Source organism: Tachyglossus aculeatus, chromosome 26 (assembly GCF_015852505.1).
Source record: "Tachyglossus aculeatus isolate mTacAcu1 chromosome 26, mTacAcu1.pri, whole genome shotgun sequence".
Taxonomy (NCBI): Eukaryota; Metazoa; Chordata; class Mammalia; order Monotremata; family Tachyglossidae; genus Tachyglossus; species Tachyglossus aculeatus.
Genome location: NC_052091.1, coordinates 17,803,995 through 17,825,422, shown reverse-complemented (window position 1 = coordinate 17,825,422; position 21,428 = coordinate 17,803,995). Strand labels below are relative to the sequence as shown.

At 45.0% G+C, this 21,428-nt stretch overlaps 1 protein-coding gene across 1 annotated transcript; it reads right to left on the bottom strand.

The window, feature by feature from the left end:
* Nucleotides 1-4,296: 4,296 nt before the first annotated feature.
* On the bottom strand, nucleotides 4,297-21,058 carry BLOC1S6 (biogenesis of lysosomal organelles complex 1 subunit 6). The gene is made up of 5 exons (XM_038767427.1): nucleotides 20,987-21,058; nucleotides 18,054-18,198; nucleotides 14,744-14,831; nucleotides 11,048-11,134; nucleotides 4,297-4,596 (listed from the first exon to the last, which is right to left on the bottom strand). The coding sequence occupies exons 1-5, from the start codon at nucleotides 21,006-21,008 to the stop codon at nucleotides 4,480-4,482; spliced, it is 459 nt and encodes a 152-aa protein (XP_038623355.1). The 5' UTR covers nucleotides 21,009-21,058; the 3' UTR covers nucleotides 4,297-4,479.
* Nucleotides 21,059-21,428: the final 370 nt, after the last annotated feature.

Genomic DNA, 21,428 nt, shown 5'->3' with positions numbered 1-21,428 from the left:
GGGGGAGACAGTCGACAAAACATATTAACAAAATAAAATAAATAGAATCAATATGTACAAGTAAAATAGAGTAATAAATATGTACAAACATATATACATATATTCATTCAATCGTATTTATTGAGCGCTTACTGCATGCAGAGCACTGGACTAAGTGTTTGGGAAGTCCAAGTTGGCAACATAGAGAGACAGTCCCTACCCAACATGGGCTCACAGGCTAGAAGGGGAAGACAGACGATAAAACAAAACATATTAACAAAATAAAATAAATAGAATATGTACGAGTAAAATAGAGTAATAAATCTGTACAAACATATGTACATATATACAGGTGTTGGGAGGGGAAGGAGGTAAGGCGGGGGGATGGAGAGGCGGGTATTTGGTACGTTCATTCATTCATTCAGTCGTATTTATTGAGCACTTACTGAGTGCAGAGCACTGTACTAAGCGCTTGGGAGTGCTTCTCCCACTCCCTTCAGCCTCACCCTGACTTGCTCCCTTTATTCATCCCCTTTCCCAGCCCCACACCACTTGTGTCCATACCTGTCCTTTGTTTATTTCTATTATCAGTTATTTCTTTTTCATTAATGTCTGTCTCCCCCTCTAGACTGGAAGCTCGCTGTGGGCAGGGAATGTGTCTATTTGCTGTTATACTGTTCTCTCCCAAACAGTACAGTGCCCCGCACACAGTAAGCGCTCAATAAATACAATTGAATGAGTGAATGAATGAATGGATAGATGGCTGAATGAATGAATGAATGAATGAATGGTGGGACCAGGAAGCTACCCTAAGTGGCCACTGTGGGGCAGTGTAGCATGCAAGATTCCTTAATAATAATAATAATAATAATAATAATGATAATAATAATAATAATAATAATAGCATTTGTACAGTGCTCTGCACACAGTAAGCGCTCAATAAATACAATTGATTGATTGATTCAGCGCTTACTTATAATAATGATGATGGCATTTGTTAAGCGCTTATTAATAATAATAATGATGGCATTTGTTAAGCGCTTACTATGTGCAAAGCACTGTTCTAAGCGCTGGGAAGGATACAAGGTGATCAGGTTGTCTCACCAGCATGTCTTCTCCAGCATGAATGAATGAGTAAAATGGGGATGAAGGCCCCCCGTGGGACAACCTGATCCCCTTGTAACCTCCCCAGCGCTTAGAGAAGCAGCGTGGCTCAGTGGAAAGAGCCCGGGCTTCGGAGTCAGAGGTCGTGGGTTCCAATCCCGGCTCTGCCAACTGTCAGCTGGGTGATTTTGGGCGAGTCACTTCACTTCTCTGGGCCTCAGTCACCTCATCTGTAAAACGGGGATTAAGACTGTGAGTCCCACATGGGACAAACTGATCACCTTGTAACCTCCCCAGCGCTTAGAACGGTGCTTTGCACATAGTAAGCGCTTAATAAATGCCATTATTATTATTAACAAATGCTGTTGTTATTATTCTTATCATACGGCGGCGCTCTGAAAGACACATGCGGTGATTTCGGAGCTCTTTTTTTTTTATTAAACACTTAAGGATTTTTCGATTTATAAGTGCAAAACAGAGCGAAATGCAAGGACTCTACCAAGCCTAAGTTCCCCTCAACTGAGAGTCCCACGCTATTAAATCCTCCGTTCCTGAAGCCCCCCTGCCCCGCATTCAGGGCTTGCCTAACCGGCTGCAGATTATGACAGGATTTCAGAGTCGAGAAGGAGGGTTTTCCCAGTAGAAATCCGTCAAGGACAGATTGCTAGGAATCCCGGCGTTCTGCCATGGCAGGGGAACTGTGATTTAAAGATGTCATGATCCTTCTTCGTCTACGAAGTGCACGACTTCGGAACTACCTGAAGCTTTGGCCGTATTTCCAGACTCTAAATTGATCGCTTTTCCGATGGAGAGGATGCAAGTTACGTTTCTTTAACAGCGTAAAAGGCGATACCGAAAGCGTAGTATTTCAAGCGGGAATTCGGGTCACGGGGAGACTTCCGATCCCAGAATCCCACTAATTCCCGCCTCTGCTCCGGGCTGCGGTTAACGGAGCTTCCCCGAGGGATTTCTCCGGGTGACACCGACGACCTCAACACAAAAACAACGCTGGATGTTCCTTACACCACACGGAGGGAATGATCTACCGTAAAAACGAGTTCAACAACTACTTCGGGTTCCCAAAGAGGACGGCGCGGAGTCGCCATTCGAACGAAAACACAACGGCCAAGCGTGCTCCGTGCTTCCTGGAGGCGCCGCTTTTGGCTTATCCGTGTGTTTGGTTGCCCATGTGTCTTTATTTATTATCTCCCCCTCCTGCTACGGGGCGGGCCGATTCCCTAAGCGATCGGCATTTTAGGCTTGGATTTCCACGCAGCGCTGACCGTCCCAAGCCTACGGGGCCCGGGTTAGGCTGAGACCGACCCGAAGGGATGCTCTTCGGCGGATTGTCTGTTGGAAGCATTGCTTCCGGAGAGTCCGGTGGTCAACGCTGAGGCGGAGGCAAAGAAGGGGCCGGAGAAGGAGGGAGACTGGACTGCCAGAGAATGGGTCTTCCAATTGGTACTGCCCTCTCCCAAGCGCTCAGTACAGCGCCCTGCACCCAGTAACTGCTCAGTACCACTGACCGATCGACTGAAACACCAAAGACCGACCTCCCTTCGCTCTCCCCGCGTCACCAACCGGGCCACGGTCCCTGGACTCCTTCGGTCTCAATCGTTGGTATTTACTGAGCGCTTTTCGCGCGCAGAGCACCGTACTGAGCCCGGGAGACACAGTTGGAAGACACGTTCCCTGCCCGTAACGAGCTCACCTCCCACTCCGGCCCGCGCCGCCGTTCAGGCTCACGTCCAATCCCGCTCCCGACTCTACTGTACTCCACCGAGGCCTACTCCGCACACAGTAAGCGCTCAGTAAGTACCACCGGACGATGGACGGCTCGCTCTGCGCCTGAAGCCAAACCCCGATCTGAACCAGGCGGGGCGACGATCCACTTAGCTAAGGAAGATTTCCGCTCAACGGGAGGCCTCGGAACGGCGGTCTGCTGGATTTCAGGCCGACCTTTTTTATTAGGTCTCCTCCCCGGCTGAAGAAACTTCTAAATTCCATTTGTTTTTTAGGGCATGCATTAAGGGCTTACTATGGAACGAACACTTTTCTACGTGTTGGGGGGGAGGTACAAATCAATCAGGACGGACACGGTCCCCGTCCCGCGTGGGGCTCACGGTCTCAGTTTACACTGGCCGAGGGAGAGACTTCAGTCCAGCCAAACTCCAACGGCGGAAGGGGTGCGACTGAATACGTGCCAATCGTATATTTTCCCTGTACACTCACTGTGTCCAAAATCCCAGCGACCCGCCCTCGGCACCGCGACGGTCGCTGGAAATCCTCCGGATTTACAGGAAGCTCGCTGTGGGCGGGCAACGTGTCTACCGACTATTACACTGTACTAAGCGCTCGGCCCGTAGTAAGCGCTCAGCAAATACGGTCGGATGATCGACTGACGACGGCTCCCAGTTCTGATAATACGAGGCTCCTCGGTTGAACGTTCCTAGGAAGCCCCACCTGAGGAAACCTGAAGATGGTCCAGTGCCGATAATCCAGTCATTTTCCCTTGAGGAATTCAACCTGTGTTTTTCCAGCTTTCCATCTGTCCTCACCTCCCCACGGGGGGAGGCGGGGAGAGAGGGAAAAGGGAGGGATGGGTTCACCTCAATTTCACGAGGAACCGACGAAAGCCTGGTCTCCGTCGGGACTCCTCGACTCCCACCGACTTTAAAGTCGGCTCCCCGGATCCCCTCCCCAAATCTGGCTCGGGGCTAAGTCCTCGGCTGTGTAAGTAAAGAAGATTCTGCAGGAACTGAGCCTTCAAGGCTGCAACATACTAAATCCACCCCGGCGAACCCCGGTTTTCCCAACAAGGGCAGGGGGTGGGAATTTTTCCGTGCCGCTGCCTCAGACGGTGCCGTTTCCCGGCTCCGATTTCACCCCGATACCACGACAGTTTCACGCGGAAGGGTGGCCGGCAAACCCTCTTGTCTCTCTTTAACTGCAGGGTGTCGCTCGCCTGGGCTATGGGATGAAGCTGCTCTAATTCGGAAGCCCAAAGTCGGCACTGGCTCGCCCAAACACAAAGGCCAAGGGCGGCTTTTCAAACGGGGACGCGGAAACAGACGCGGTGACTTTCAACCCGTAGACGCTCGGGATATCAGCGGCGGCAAACTCCGGGCGACGCGGCGGAGATCGAAGCCGGGCGAGCGCTTGACTTCGTTCTCCTTTGCCCTCCGGAGTTCCGCAGAAAAGAAATACTGAACGGAAAAAAAAGAAGCTATTTTTTTTAGGTCTCCTCCCCGGCTGAAGAAACTCCTAAATTCCGGCAAAAGCTTCAACGTCCAACCTGCTCATTAAGACGTCGGAGGCCCAGAGGGTCCGGGGCGGGGACGGGGAAAGACGTGGGGGAAGAACAAAGGAAAAAGAGGCGGACGTCATTATTTTGGCTCATCTTTTGGCCAGTTTGGCTGTTAGTTGCTTCTCTCTTTCAAACTCCTTCTCCCTCTGCTGCTCTCGCTCCAGTTCTTCTTTCTGCCTTCTCTGCTGCAGCTTGAGGGCTCGTTTCTGCGCCGGGAAAATAAAAGGGAGGATGTGGTGAAGCTTTGCTAATCGTCTACCTTCACCTGACGGGCAACGATGCTTGATTTTTTTTTTTTAAATGGTATTTGTTAAGCGCTTCCTATGGGCCGGGTGCTGTCCGAAGCACTGGGGGAGATACAGGTTAATCAGGATGGACGCGGTCCCTGTCCCACAGGGGGTGCCCAGTCTTCATCCCCATTTTGCGGATGAGGGAACTGAGGCCCAGAGAAGTGACTTGCCCAAAGCCACACAGCTGACAAGCGGCGGAGTCGGGATTTGAACCCATGACCTCCGACTCCAAAGCCCGGGCTCTTTCCACTGAGCCACGCTGCTTCCGTCTATCGGACAGACCGTCACTCTCCCCTCCTTCAAAGCGTTTAAAATATCTCCTCCAAGAGGCCCTTCCCCAGCGCTTATTTCCTTTTTTCCCCACTCCGTCCTGTGTCACCCTAATTTGCTCCCTTTATTCACCCCCACCCAACCCCACGGCACTTAGGTCCATCTGTCATTTACTTATTTCTATTAACACGTCTCCCTCAATATAATCATAATGATGATGATGGTATTTGTTAAGCGCTTATTACACGTCCATCTGTCATTTACTTATTTCTAGTAACACGTCTCCCCCTATATAATCCTAATGATGATGATGGTATTTGTTAAGCGCTTATTACACGTCCATCTGTCATTTACTTATTTCTATTAACACGTCTCCCCCTGTATAATCCTAATGATGATGATGGTATTTGTTAAGCGCTTATTACACGTCCATCTGTCATTTACTTATTTCTACTAACACATATCCCCCATATAATCATAATGATGATATTTGTTAAGCGCTTATTACATGTCCACCTGTCATTTACTTATTTCTATTAATACGTCTCCCCCTATATAATCATAATGATGACGATGGTATTTGTTAAGCGCTTATTACATGTCTATCTGTCATTTACTTATTTCTATTAACACGTCTCCCCCTATATAATCATAATGATGATGATGGTATTTGTTCAGCGCTTATCACATGTCCATCTGTCATTTACTTATTTCTATTAACACGTCTCCCCCATGTAATCATAATGATGATGATGGTATTTGTTAAGCGCTTATTACATGTCCATCTGTCATTTACTTATTTCTATTAACACGTCTCCCCCTATATAATCGCAATGATGATGATGGTATTTGTTAAGTGCTTATTACATGCCCATCTGTTATTTACTTATTTCTATTAACACGTCTCCCCCTGTATAATCCTAATGATGATGATGGTATTTGTTAAGCGCTTATTACACGTCCATCTGTCATTGACTTATTTCTATTAACACGTCTCCCCCTATATAATCATAATGATGATGATGGTATTTGTTAAGCGCTTATCACATGACCATCTGTCATTTACTGATTTCTATTAAAAATAATCATAATGATGATGGTATTTGTTAAGCGCTTATCACATGTCCATCTGTCATTGACTTATTTCTATTAACACGTCTCCCCCTATATAATCATAATGATGATGATGGTATTTGTTAAGCGCTTACCACATGTCCACCTGTCATTGACTTATTTGTATTAACACGTCTCCCCCTATATAATCATAATGATGATGATGGTATTTGTTAAGCGCTTATCACACGTCCACCTGTCATTTACTTATTTCTATTAACGTCTCTCCCTGTATAATCATAATGATGATGATGGTATTTGTTAAACGCTTATCACATGTCCATCTGTCATTTACTTATTTCTATTAACACGTCTCCCCCTATATAATCATAATGATGATGATGGTATTTGTTAAGTGCTTATTACATGACCATCTGTCATTTACTTATTTCTATTAAAAATAATCATAATGATGATGATGGTATTTGTTAAGCGCTTATCACACGTCCATCTGTCATTTACTTACTTCTATTACCACGTCTCCCCCTATATAATCATACTGATGATGATGGTATTTGTTAAGCGCTTATTACATGTCCATCTGTCATTTACTTATTTCTATTAACACGTCTCCCCCTATATAATCGCAATGATGATGATGATGGTATTTGTTAAGCGCTTATTATACATCCATCTGTCATTTACTTATTTCTATTAACACGTCTCCCCCTGTATAATCATAATGATGATGATGGTATTTGTTAAGCGCTTATTATACGTCCATCTGTCATTTACTTATTTCTATTAACACGTCTCCCCCTATATAATCATAATGATGATGATGATGGTATTTAAGCGCTTATTACCTGTCCATTTGTCATTTACTTATTTCTATTAACACGTCTCCCCCTATATAATCATAATGATGACGATGGTATTTGTTAAGTGCTTATTACATGTCTATCTGTCATTTACTTATTTCTATTAACATGTCTCCCCCTGTATAATCATAATGATGATGATGATATTTGTTAAGCGCTTATTACATGTCCATGTGTCATTTACTTATTTCTATTAACACGTCTCCCCCTATATAATCATAATGATGATGATGGTATTTGTTCAGCGCTTATTACATGCCCATCTGTCATTTACTTATTTCTATTAACACGTCTCCCCCTGTATAATCCTAATGATGATGATGGTATTTGTTAAGCGCTTATCACATGTCCATCTGTCATTTACTTATTTCTATTAAAAATAATCATAATGATGATGATGGTATTATTTGTTAAGCGCTTATTACATGTCCACCTGTCATTTACTTATTTCTATTAACACATCTCCCCCTAGTCATAATGATGATGATGGTATTTGTTGAGCGCTTATTACATGTCCACCTGTCATTTACTTATTTCTATTAACTCGTCTCCCACTATATAGTCATAATGATGACGATGGTATTTGTTAAGCGCTTATTACATGTCCATCTGTCTTATTTCTATTAACACGTCTCCCCCCATATAATCATAATGATGATGGTATTTGTTAAGCGCTTATTATACGTCCATCTGTCATTTACTTATTTCTATTAACACATCTCTCCCTATATAATCATAATGATGATGATGGTATTTGTTAAGCGCTTATTATACGTCCATCTGTCATTTACTTATTTCTACTAACACGTCTCCCCCTGTATAATCATACTGATGATGATGGTATTTGTTAAGCGCTTATTATACGCAAAGCACCGTTCTAAGCGCTGGGGAGGTTACAAGATGATCAGGTTGTCCCACGGGGGGCTCACAGTCTTCACCCCCATTTTCCAGATGAGGGAACTGAGGCCCAGAGAAGTGACTTGCCCCAAGTCACCCAGCTGACAGCTGACGGAGCCTGGATTCGAACCCATGGCCTCTGACTCCAAAGCCCGGGCTCTTCCCACTGAGCCACGCTGCTTTTCCAGCTCGCTGTGGGCGGAGAATTTGTCTGTTCTTCTGTACTCTCCCGAGCCCTTAGTACAGTGCTCTGCACACAGCAAGCGCTCAATAAATACATGGGTATTTCTTGATCTACCTGAAACAAATTTGTTCGGGTCATTGCATAATTGTTGGATGAATGGCAGTGAATTCTGCAGCAGGTAGAATAAAAGAAGTGAATTCCCACAACCCAAAAAAAGATTCTGTTTGTGAAAAGTTCAGCAGAGTGAACCTCTCAGAGGTAATTATTCTAGTGACCCAATCGTGCTCCTCCAAATGTGCACATTTCATTAGAAATGTCCTCATTCCTGTAGACTAGACACGCTCCGTAGAAGCGTGGAGTACCAGGAGACACTGAGAGGGCAATTGTGGACTTGAGATTCCAGTTTACGCAGCCTCCTCTTCTCCTTAGACAATTCCCGAGCTTAGTACAGTGGCTGGAACATAGTAAGCGCTTAACAAACACCCTAACGATCATGATAATGATCATTTAAAGTGTACAGTTGTTTTGTAGTAACAAGCAGACCTTATGCAAATGCCTAGTCCCATGCAAAATCACAGCACCTGTATATAGGTATATATGTTTGTCCATCCCCCCCATCTTACCTCCTTCCCTTCCCCACGGCACCTGTATATATGTTTGTACATATTTATTACTCTATTTATCTATTTATTTTACTTGTACATATCTATTCTATTTATTTTATTTTGTTAGTATGTTTGGTTTTGTTCTCTGTCTCCCCCTTGTAGACTGTGAGCCCACTGTTGGGTAGGGACTGTCTCTATATGTTGCCAATCTGTACTTCCCAAGCGCTTAGTACAGTGCTCTGCACATAGTAAGCGCTCAATAAATACGATTGATGATGATTGATGATAAATACGACTGACAGACTGGTCTTCCATGAGAGCGTGGGCAAGTCACCGCCTACCTGGGCCTTAATTCCCCCACCTGAAAAATGGGGAGAATACTAGCCTCTCCTCCTTTACCAGGAAACTGGTTTGAAACTGTTTTGGAAAAATAATTTCTCGGTTCAAGGTGCTGCTGTGGAAGATTGTTTTATTCATTCACTCAATCGTATTTATTGAGCGCTTACTGTGTGCACAGCACTGGACTAAGCGCTTGGGAAGTCCAAGTTGGCCACATCTAGAGACGGTCCCTACCCAACAGCGGGCTCACAGTCTAGAAGGGGGAGACGGAGAACAAAGCGAAACAGATTAACAAAATAAAATAAACGGAATAGATATGTACAAATAAAATCGAGTAATAAATAAAATAAATAAATACATAGAGTAATACATAAATAAATAGAGTAGCCAGCGTGGCTCAGTGGAAAGAGCCCGGGCTTTCGAGTCGGCGGTCAGGGGTTCAAATCCGGGCTCCGCCAATTGTCAGCTGTGTGACCTTGGGTGAGTCACTTCACTTCTCTGGGCCTCAGTTCCCTCATCTGTAAAATGGGGATGAAGACTGTGAGCCCCCCGCGGGACAACCTGATCACCTTGTAACCTCCCCAGCGCTTAGACCAGTGCTTTGCACACAGTAAGGGCTTAATAAATGCCATCATTATTATTAACAAATCAATCAATAAAATAATAGGTTCTAATCCCGGCTCCGCCACTTGTTGGCTGTGTGACCTTGGGCGAGTCATTTTACTTCTCTGGGCCTCAGTTCCCTCATCTGTCAAATGGGGATTAAGACTGTGAGCCCCTCGTGGGACAACCTGATCACCTTGTAACCTCCCCAGCGCTTAGAACAGTGCTTTGCACATAGTAAGCGCTTAATAAATGCCATTATTATTATTAATAAATAAATCAATGGAATAATAGGTTCGAATCCCGGCTCCGCCACTTGTTGGCTGTGTGACCTTGGGCGAGTCATTTTACTTCTCTGGGCCTCAGTTCCCTCATCTGTCAAATGGGGATTAAGACTGTGAGCCCCTCGTGGGACAACCTGATCACCTTGTAACCTCCCCAGCGCTTAGAACAGTGCTTTGCACATAGTAAGCGCTTAATAAATGCCATTATTATTATTAATAAATAAATCAATGGAATAATAGGTTCGAATCCCGGCTCCGCCACTTGTTGGCTGTGTGACCTTGGGCGAGTCATTTTACTTCTCTGGGCCTCAGTTCCCTCATCTGTCAAATGGGGATTAAGACTGTGAGCGCCCCCGTGGGACAACCTGATCACCTTGCAACCTCCCCTGCGCTTAGAACAGTGCTTTGCACATAGTAAGCACTTAATAAATGCCATTATTATTATTAATAAATAAATCAATGGAATAATAGGTTCTAATCCCGGCTCCGCCACTTGCTGGCTGTGTGACCTTGGGTGAGTCATTTTACTTCTCTGGGCCTCAGTTCCCTCACCTGTCAAATGGGGATTAAGACTGTGAGCCCGCCGTGGGACAACCTGATCACCACGCAACCTCCCCAGCGCTTAGAACAGTGCTTGGCACATAGTAAGCACTTAATAAATGCCATTATTATTATTATTATTAAATAAATCAATAGAATAATCAGTCAATCGTATTTATTGAGCGCTTACTGTGTGCAGAGCACTGGACTAAGCGCTTGGGAAGTCCAAGTTGGCAACATCTAGAGACCGTCCCTACCCAACAGTGGGCTCACAGTCTAAAAGGGGGGAGACAGAGAACAAAACCAAACGTACTAACAAAATAAAATAAATAGAATAGATATGTACAAGTAAAATAAATAGAGTAATAAATATGTACAAACATCTATACAGGTGCTGTGGGGAAGGGAAGGAGGTAAGGCGGGGGGATGGAGAGGGGGACGAGGGGGAGAGGAGGGAGGGGGCTCAGTGTGGGAAGGCCTCCTGGAGGAGGTGAGGAAGGTCATGGGTTCAAATCCCAGCTCTGCCAACTTGTCAGCTGTGTGACTTTGGGCAAGTCACTTAACGTCTCTGGGCCTCAGCTTAGTCCAGTGCTCTGCACGCCGCAAGCGCTCAATAAACGCGACTGATTGATTGATTGACTGATTGATCGATGAGATCCCCAAATTCCCGCCCGCTCCGCTTCGCCCCGCGCGGGGCGGGATCCTCCTCACCTTTAACTTGGCCGCCTTTTCGTGGAGCAGAAGCATCTCCTTCCTGACGTTCACTAGCTTGCTGTGGTAGTACTTGGCCTCGGAAAACTGCAGGGAAAAGGGAAATTGAGAGGCCGACTGGAGCAGAGCGCAGACACGACAGGCGGTAGACGCCCCCCCAACCACTCCAGTTGCAAACCCATTACTCGGATTGATAAGAACAACAGTTGTTCAGCACTGACCGGGCGCCAAATACTGTTCTAAGCACTGGGGTAAGAATAATAATAATAACGATGGGGCCCAGACTGAGCCCCTTCCTTCCTCTCCCCCTCGTCCCCCTCTCCATCCCCCCCATCTTACCTCCTTCCCTTCCCCACAGCACCTGTATATATGTTTATACATATTTTTTACTCTATTTATTTCTTTTACTTGTACATATCTATTCTATTTATTTTACTTTGTTAGTATGTTTGGTTTTGTTCTCCGTCTCCCCCTTTTAGACTGTGAGCCCACTGTTGGGTAGGCACCGTCTCTATGTGTTGCCAATTTGTACTTCCCAAGCGCTTAGTACAGTGCTCTGCACATAGTAAGCGCTCAATAAATACGATTGATGATGATGATGATGGCATTTGTCCCTACCCAACAGTGGGCTCACACTGTCTAAAAGGGGGAGACGGAGAACCAAACCAAACATACTAACAAAATAAAATAAATAGAATAGATAGGTACAAGCAAAATAAATAGAGTAATAAAAATAAAAATAATTTCTCGGTTCAAGGTGCTGCTGCGGAAGATTGTTTTATTCATTCATTCAATCGTATTTACTGAGCGCTTACTGTGTGCAGAGCACTGGACTGAGCGCTTGGGAAGGCCAAGTTGGCAACGGATAGAGACGGTTGGGTAGGGACCGTCCCTATATGTTGCCAATTTGGACTTCCCAAGCGCTTAGTACAGTGCTCTGCACATAGTAAGCGCTCAATAAATACGACTGATGATGATGATGACGATTTGTTAAGCGCTTACTATGTGCAAAGCATTCATTCTTTCATATTTATTGAGCGCTTACTGTGTGCGGAGCACTGGACTAAGCGCTTGGGAAGGACAACATATTTATTACTCTATTTATTTATTTATTTTACTTGTACCTATCTATTCTATTTATTTTATTTTGTTAGTATGTTTGGTTTTGTTCTCTGTCTCCCCCTTTTAGACTGTGAGCCCACTGTTAGGTAGGGACCATCTCTATATGTTGCCAATTGGTACTTCCCAAGCGCTTAGTCCAGTGCTCCGCACACAGTAAGTGCTCAATAAATACGATTGATGATGATGATGATATTTATTGAGCGCTTACTGTGTGCGGAGCACTGGACTAAGCGCTTGGGAAGTACAACATATTTATTACTCTATTTACTTATTTTACTTGTACATATCTATTCTATTTATTTTATTTTGTTAGTATGTTTGGTTTTGTTCCCTGTCTCCCCCTTCTAGACTGTGAGCCCACTGTTGGGTAGGGACTGTCTCTATATGTTGCCAATTTGTACTTCCCAAGCGCTTAGTACAGTGCTCTGCACATAGTAAGCGCTCAATAAATACGATTGATGATGAAGTTGGGCACGGCTCGAAGCACTGGGGAGGATACATAGTGAGCGCTTAACAAATGTCATCATTTGTTTTTAGACTTTTAGACTGTGAGCCCACTGTTGGGTAGGGACTGTCTCTATATGTTGCCAACTTGTACTTCCCAAGCGCTTAGTACAGTGCTCTGCACACAGCAAGCGCTCAATACATACGATTGATTGATTGATTGGTTGATCATCATCATTATTATTATAAAGACCACGGGCTGTGGAGTCAGAGGTCGTGGGTTCAAATCCCGGCTCCGCCAACTGGCAGCTGGGTGACCTTGGGCAAGTCACTTCTCTGGGCCTCAGTTCCCTCATCTGGAAAATGGGGATGAAGACTGTGGGCCCCCCGGGGGACAATCTGATTACCCTGTAACCTCCCCAGCGCTTAGAACAGTGCTTTGCACATAGTAAGCGCTTAAAAAATACCATCATCATCATACATCATGCTTAAGAGAAGCAGCGTGGCTCAGTGGAAAGAGCCCAGGCTTTGGAGTCAGAGGTTGTGGGTTCAAATCCTGGCTCTGCCAACTGTCAGCTGTGTGACTTTGGGCAAGTCACTTCACTTCTCTGGGCCTCAGTTCCCTCATCTGGAAAATGGGGATGAAGACTGTGAGCCCCCCGTGGGACAACCTGATCACCTTGTAACCTCCCCAGGCCTTGGAACAGTGCTTTGCACATAGTAAGGGCGTAATAAATACCATTATTATTATTATTCTCTGGGCCTCAGTGACCTCATCTGTAAAATGGGGATGAAGACTGTGAGCCCACCGTGGGACAACCTGATCACCTTGGAACCTCCCCAGGCCTTGGAACAGTGCTTTGCACATAGTAAGGACGTAATAAATACCATTATTATTATTATTCTCTGGGCCTCAGTGACCTCATCTGTAAAATGGGGATGAAGACTGTGAGCCCACCGTGGGACAACCTGATCACCTTGGAACCTCCCCAGCGCTTAGAACGGTGTTTTGCACATAGTAGGCGCTTAATAAATGCCATTATTCTCATCATTCTCTGCGCCTCAGTTCCCTCATCTGTAAAATGGGGATGAAGACTGTGAGCCCCCCGTGGGACAACCTGATCACCTTGTCACCTCCCCAGCGCTTAGAACGGTACTTTGCACATAATAAACGCTTAACAAATACCATCATCATCATTATGATTATATAGGGGGAGATGTGTTAATAGAAATAAGTCAATGACAGATGGACCTAAGTGCTGTGGGGTTGGGTGGGGGTGCTTAATAAATGCCATCATTATTATTATTCTCTGTGCCTCAGTGACCTCATCTGTAAAATGGGGATGAAGACTGTGAGCCGCCCCGTGGGACAACCTACTCACCTTGTAACCTCCCCAGCGCCTAGAACAGTGCTTTGCCCATAGTAAGCGCTTAATAAATGCCATCATTATTATTATTATTCTCTGAGCCTCAGTTACCTCATCTGTAAAATGGGGATGAAGACTGTGAGCCCCACGTGGGACAACTTCCTCACCTTGTATCCCCCCCCAGCGCTTAGAACAGTGCCCTGCACATCCCGCCCCACCACACATCTGCTGTGTGACCTTGGGCAAGTCACTTCACTTCTCTGAGCCTCAGTGACCTCATCTGTAAAATGGGGATGAAGACTGTGAGCCCCACGTGGGACAACTTCCTCACCTTGTATCCCCCCCAGCGCTTAGAACAGTGCTTTGCACATAGTAAGTGCTTAATAAATGCCTTTATTATAGTAAGCGCTTTACAAATGCCACCATTATTATTGAGATGGTGAGCACCACGTGGGACAGGGACTGTGTCCAACCTGACGACCTTGTATTCATTCAATCGTATTTACTGAGCGCTTTCTGTGTGCAGAGCACTGTACTAAGCGCTTGGGAAGTACAAGTTGGCAACATATAGAGAGCCGGTCCCTTCCCAACAACGGGCTCACGCTACCCCAGCGCTTAGTACAGTGCCTGGCACTTAGTAAGTGCTTAAAAAATACCATTTTTTCTTCTTTTCTAGGCTGGAAAACGGCAATAGAGGAGTTTCAAGGTAAGCGGGTGGGAAAACGTGAACTTGACGAAGGATGAGCGTTGGGGTTACACGTACCAGAGCGTTAATGTCCAGGATGGCATGGCATTCCTTGAATTTGGAAATCTCCTGCTCTAGCGTGTCCAGTAACACCACTTGGTTCTGTCTGAAACCAAAGCAAAACCACCTCGATCATTCATTTATTCATTCAATCGTATTTATTAAGCGCTTACTGCACGCAGAGCACTGGGCTAAGCGCTTGGGAAGTCCAAGTTGGCAACATCTAGAGACGGTCCCTACCCTACAGTGGGCTCCCGGTCTAGAAGGGGGACACAGACAACAAAACAAAACATATTAACAAAATAAAATAGGTAAATATGTACAAGTAAAATAAATAAATAAATATTCATTCATTCATTCAATCGTATTGATTGAGCGCTTACTGCGCGCAGAGCACTGGACTAAGCGCTTGGGAAGTCCAAGTTGGCAACATAGAGGGACGGTCCCTACCCAACAGCGGGCTCACGGTCTAGAAGGGGGAGACAGAGAACAAAACAAAGCATACTAACAAAATAAAATAGAATAAGTAAATATGCACAAGTAAAATAAATAAATAAATATTCATTCATTCATTCAATCGTATTTATTGAGCGCTTACTGCACGCAGAGAACTGGACTAAGCGCTTGGGAAGTACAAGTTGGCAACAGCGGGCTCCCGGTCTAGAAGGGGGAGACAGTCGACAAAACCAAACATACTAACAAAATAAAACAGAATAGGTAAACATGTACAAGTAAAATAAATAAATAAATATTCATTCATTCATTCAATCGTATTGATTGAGCGCTTACTGCGCGCACAGCACTGGACTAAGCGCTTGGGAAGTCCAAGTTGGCAACATCTAGAGACGGTCCCTACCCTACGGCGGGCTCACGGTCTAGCAGGGGGGAGACAGACAACAAAACCAGACTAACAAAATAAAATAAATAGAATAAATATGCACAAATAAAATAGAGTAATAAATACGTACAAACATACGTATATGAACTGATTGACCCTGGCTCCAGGGTGGACGTGTTTCCAACGAGGTATAGACACACACACACACGTATATAAATATACATATATGTGAGCCCACTGTTGGGTAGGGACTGTATATGTTGCCAATTTGTACTTCCCAAGCGCTTAGTCCAGTGCTCTGCACATAGTAAGCGCTCAATAAATACGATTGATGATGCTGATCTGTGTGTGTGTGTGTATACATGTGTATATATAGCGCTTGGTCCAGTGCTCTGCACATAGTAAGTGCTCAATAAATACGATTGATGATGATGATATATGTGTGTGCATATACATGTGTATATATAGCGCTTAGTCCAGTGCTCTGCCCATAGTAAGCGCTCAATAAATACGATTGATGATCTGTGTGTGTGTATATACATGTGTATATATAGCGCTTAGTCCAGTGCTCTGCACATAGTAAGCGCTCAATAAATACGATTGATGATGCTGATCTATGTGTGTGTGTATATACATGTGTATATATAGCACTTAGTCCAGTGCTCTGCACATAGTAAGCGCTCAATAAATACGATTGATGATGCTGATCTATGTGTGTGTGTGTGTATATACATGTGTATATATAGCGCTTAGTCCAGTGCTCTGCACATAGTGAGCGCTCAATAAATACGACTGATGATGCTGATCTATGTGTGTGTGTATATACATGTGTATATATAGCGCTTAGTCTAGTGCTCTGCCCATAGTAAGCGCTCAATAAATACGATTGATGATGCTGATCTATGTGTGTGTGTGTATATACATGTGTACATATAGCGCTTAGTCCAGTGCTCTGCACATAGTAAGCGCTCAATAAATACGATTGATGATGCTGATCTATGTGTGTGTGTATATACATGTTTATATATAGCGCTTAGTACAGTGCTCTGCCCATAGTAAGCGCTCAATAAATACGATTGATGATGATATATGTGTGTGTATATACATGTGTATATATAGCGCTTAGTACAGTGCTCTGCAAATAGTAAGTGCTCAATAAATACGATTGATGCTGATCTATGTGTGTGTATACACGTGTATATATAGCGCTTAGTACAGTGCTCTGCACATAGTAAGCGCTCAATAAATACGACTGATGATGCTGATCTATGTGTGTGTGTATATACATGTGTATATATAGCGCTTAGTCCAGTGCTCTGCCCATAGTAAGCGCTCAATAAATACGATTGATGATGCTGATCTATGTGTGTGTGTGTATATACATGTGTATATATAGCGCTTAGTCCAGTGCTCTGCACATAGTAAGCGCTCAATAAATACGATTGATGATGCTGATCTATGTGTGTGTGTGTATATACATGTGTATATATAGCGCTTAGTCCAGTGCTCTGCACATAGTAAGCGCTCAAGAAATACGATTGATGATGCTGATCTATGTGTGTGTGTATATGCATGTGTATATATAGCGCTTAGTCCAGTGCTCTGCAAATAGTAAGTGCTCAATAAATACGATTGATGCTGATCTGTGTGTATACACGTGTATATATAGCGCTTAGTCCAGTGCTCTGCACATAGTAAGCGCTCAATAAATACGACTGATGATGCTGATCTATGTGTGTGTGTATATACATGTGTATATATAGCGCTTAGTCCAGTGCTCTGCCCATAGTAAGCGCTCAATAAATACGATTGATGATGCTGATCTATGTGTGTGTGTATATACATGTGTACATATAGCGCTTAGTACAGTGCTCTGCACATAGTAAGCGCTCAATACGATTGATGATGATCTATGTGTGTGTGTATATACATGTGTATATATAGCGCTTAGTACAGTGCTCTGCACATAGTAAGCGCTCAATACGATTGATGATGATGATCTATGTGTGTGTATATACATGTGTACATATAGCGCTTAGTACAGTGCTCTGCACATAGTAAGCGCTCAATACGATTGATGATGATGATCTATGTGTGTGTGTATATACATGTGTATATATAGCGCTTAGTACAGTGCTCTGCACATAGTAAGCGCTCAATACGATTGATGATGATGATCTATGTGTGTGTGTATATACATGTGTATATATAGCGCTTAGTCCAGTGCTCTGCACATAGTAAGCGCTCATTAAATACGACTGATGATGCTGATCTATGTGTGTGTGTATATACATGTGCATATATAGCGCTTAGTCCAGTGCTCTGCCCATAGTAAGCGCTCAATAAATACGATTGATGATGATACACACGCACACACACATATATATATATATATATATATGTATATTTATATACTGTACTGAGCGCTTGGGAAGTACACGTCGGGGGAAGTAGATGTACTGAGCGCCGCGCGGCGCTTTCTTCGCTTACGTCAGCTCCTGCAGGGCCTGCTTGGACCTGTGCAGATCGGGGAGGTAGTGGGCAATCAACCCCTCCGCTAGCAGCTCCACCGCTTTGTCCCTCACCCCCGCGGCGTCCTCTTCCACTCCTTCGTCGGGGGACGCCTCGCCGGAACCTGGGCCACACAACGATCATCGTGACGATCCCCGGCGGCGCTTGGGCCGAGCGCTTTTATGTATATATGTCTGTACATATTTTTTATTCTACTTATTTATTTATTTATTTATTTTATTTGTACCTATCTATTCTATTTATATTATTTTGTTAGTATGTTTGGTTTGGTTCTCTGTCTCCCCCTTTTAGACTGGGAGCCCGCTGTTGGTTAGGGACCGTCTCTATATGTTGCCAATTTGGACTTCCCAAGCGCTTAGTACAGTGCTCTGCACATTTTAAGCGCTCAATAAATACGATTGATTGATTGATTTTAGACTGTGAGCCCACTGTTGGGTAGGGACCGTCTCTATATGTTGCCAATTTGGACTTCCCAAGCGCTTGGTACAGTGCTCTGCACATAGTAAGCGCTCAATAAATACGATTGATTGACTGATTGATTGATTTTAGACTGTGAGCCCACTGTTGGGTAGGGACTGCCTCTAGATGTTGCCAATTTGGACTTCCCAAGCGCTTGGTACAGTGCTCTGCACATAGTAAGCGCTCAATAAATACGATTGATGATGATGATGGGGTGGACACCAGATAACAACAAGGACGGCATTTGGTTTTGTTCTCCGTCTCCCCCTTTTAGACTCCCCCTTTTTTTCATGCCCTCCCTCTGCCCATCCGCCAAGCTGGCTCTCTTCCTCCCTTCAAGGCCCTGCTGAGAGCTCACCTCCTCCAGGAGGCCTTCCCACACTCAGCCCCTTCCTTCCTCTCCCCCTCGTCCCCCTCTCCATCCCCTCCATCTTACCTCCTTCCCTTTCCCACAGCACCTGTATATATGTATATATGTTTGTACATATTTATTACTCTATTTATTTATTTTGTACATGTCTATTCTATTTATTTTATTTTGTTAGTATGTTTGGTTTATTTATTTATTTATTTTACTTGTACATATCTATTCTATTTATTTTATTTTGTTATTATGTTTGGTTTTGTTCTGTCTCCCCCTTTTAGACTGGGAGCCCACTGTTGGGTAGGGACTGTCTCTATACATTGCCAATTTGGACTTCCCAAGCGCTTAGTACAGTGCTCTGCACATAGTCAGCGCTCAATAAATACGATTGATTGATTGATTGATTTTAGACTGTGAGCCCACTGTTGGGTAGGGACTGTCTCTATATGTTGCCAATTTGGACTTCCCAAGCGCTTGGTCCAGTGCTCTGCACATAGTAAGCGCTCAATAAATACGATTGATGATGATGATGATGATGGGGTGGACACCAGATAACAACAAGGACGGCATTTGGTTTTGTTCTCTGTCTCCCCCTTTTAGACTCCCCCTTTTTTTCATGCCCTCCCTCTGCCCATCCGCCAAGCTCGCTCTCTTCCTCCCTTCAAGGCCCTGCTGAGAGCTCACCTCCTCCAGGAGGCCTTCCCACAGTCAGCCCCTTCCTTCCTCTCCCCCTCGCCCCCCTCTCCATCCCCTCCATCTTACCTCCTTCCCTTCCCCACAGCACCTGTATATATGTATATATGTTTGTACATATTTATTACTCTATTTATTTATTTATTTTGTACATGTCTATTCTATTTATTTTGTTAGTATGTTTGGTTTATTTATTTATTTATTTTACTTGTACATATCTATTCTATTTATTTTATTTTGTTACTATGTTTGGTTTTGTTCTCTGTCTCCCCCTTTTAGACTGGGAGCCCACTGTTGGGTAGGGACTGTCTCTATATGTTGCCAATTTGTACTTCCCAAGCGCTTAGCACAGTGCTCTGCACATAGTAAGCGCTCAATAAATACGATTGATTGATTGATTGACTGTGAGCCCACTGTTGGGTAGGGACTGTCTCTAGATGTTCCCAACTTGGACTTCCCAAGCGCTTAGTACAGTGCTCTGCACACAGTAAGCTCTCAATAAATACGATTAATTGATTGGTTAAGTGCTTACTATGAGCCAAGCACTGTTCTAAGCGCTGGGGGGGATACAAGGTGATCAGGTTGGCCCACGGGGGGCTCACAGTCTTCACCCCCGTTTTACAGATGAAGGAACTGAGGCCCAGAGAATTCCTCATCTGGAAAATGGGAATTAAAACTGTGAGCCCCCCCGGGGGACAACCTGATCACCTTGTAACCTCCCCAGCGCTTGGAACAGTGCTTTGCACAGAGTAAGCGCTTACTATGTGCAAAGCACTGTTCTTATCAAATACCATCATTATTAGTAAGTGGCCGAGGCGGGATTCGAACCCATGGCCTCTAACTCTCTGCACACAGTAATTGCTCAATAAACACGATTGATTGATTGATTAACTCCCCAGCCCGGGCTCTTTCCGCTGAGCCCCGCTGCTTTAAGCGCTTCAGTGGGAAAGAGCCCGGGCTTTGGAGTCAGAGATCATGGGTTCAAATCCCAGCTCCGCCAATTAGCTGTGTGACTTCGGGCACGTCACTTAACTTCTCTGGGCCTCAGTGACCTCATCTGTCAAATGGGGATGAAGACTGTGAGCCCCCCCGTGGGACAACCTGATCACCTTGTAACCTCTCCAGCGCTTAGCACAGTGCTTGGCACATAGTAAGCGCTTAATAAATGCCATTATTATTATTATTACTATGTGCTAGGCGCTGGGCACTGTTGATGGGATTGGGATGGGGATCCCACTGTTGGATAGGGACTGTCTCTATATGTTGCCAACTTGGACTTCCCAAGCGCTTAGTACAGTGCTCTGCACACAGTAGGCGCTCAATAAATACGATTGATTGATTGATTGATTGATGGGAATGGGGGAAGTGTACGTACTGCGGGGGGCGGAGAGGCTCATGATGGCGACGGCGGGACCGGAAGTGGCCGGAGCCGGACCGGAAGTGGCCCAGCATCCCCCGACAGGAAGGGGCCGGGAGGGGGCGTGACCATGACAACGAGAGGGGCAGGACCACGACGCAAGCGTGACCATGGCAACTAGAGGGGCGTAACCCTGACGTAAAAGGGGCGGAGCCATTGCACCCAAAAAGGGCGAGGGTATGACGTCACACGACTGCTGCCGCAGCAACGAGCATGCGCCGACCAAGGCGCAGAGGGGCGGGCCAAAGCGGTGTTGCCACGACAACGGAAAGGGGGCGGGACGTAGGAGGGGGCGTGACCAGATGCTTTTTAAAGTCTATAATAATAATAATAATGGCATTTATTAAGCGCTTACTATGTGCAAAGCACTGTTCTAAGCGCTGGCACTGTTCTAAGCGCT

Coding starts and splice junctions, on each gene's coding strand:
- BLOC1S6 (XM_038767427.1), bottom strand. CDS start 21,008: ATGAGCCTCTCCGCCCCCCGCA. Junction 11,135..14,743: donor TCCTGGACATTAACGCTCTG/GTACGTGTAACC, acceptor TTTTCCCTGCAG/TTTTCCGAGGCCAAGTACTA. Junction 4,597..11,047: donor AAAAGGCGGCCAAGTTAAAG/GTGAGGAGGATC, acceptor TTCCCGGCGCAG/AAACGAGCCCTCAAGCTGCA.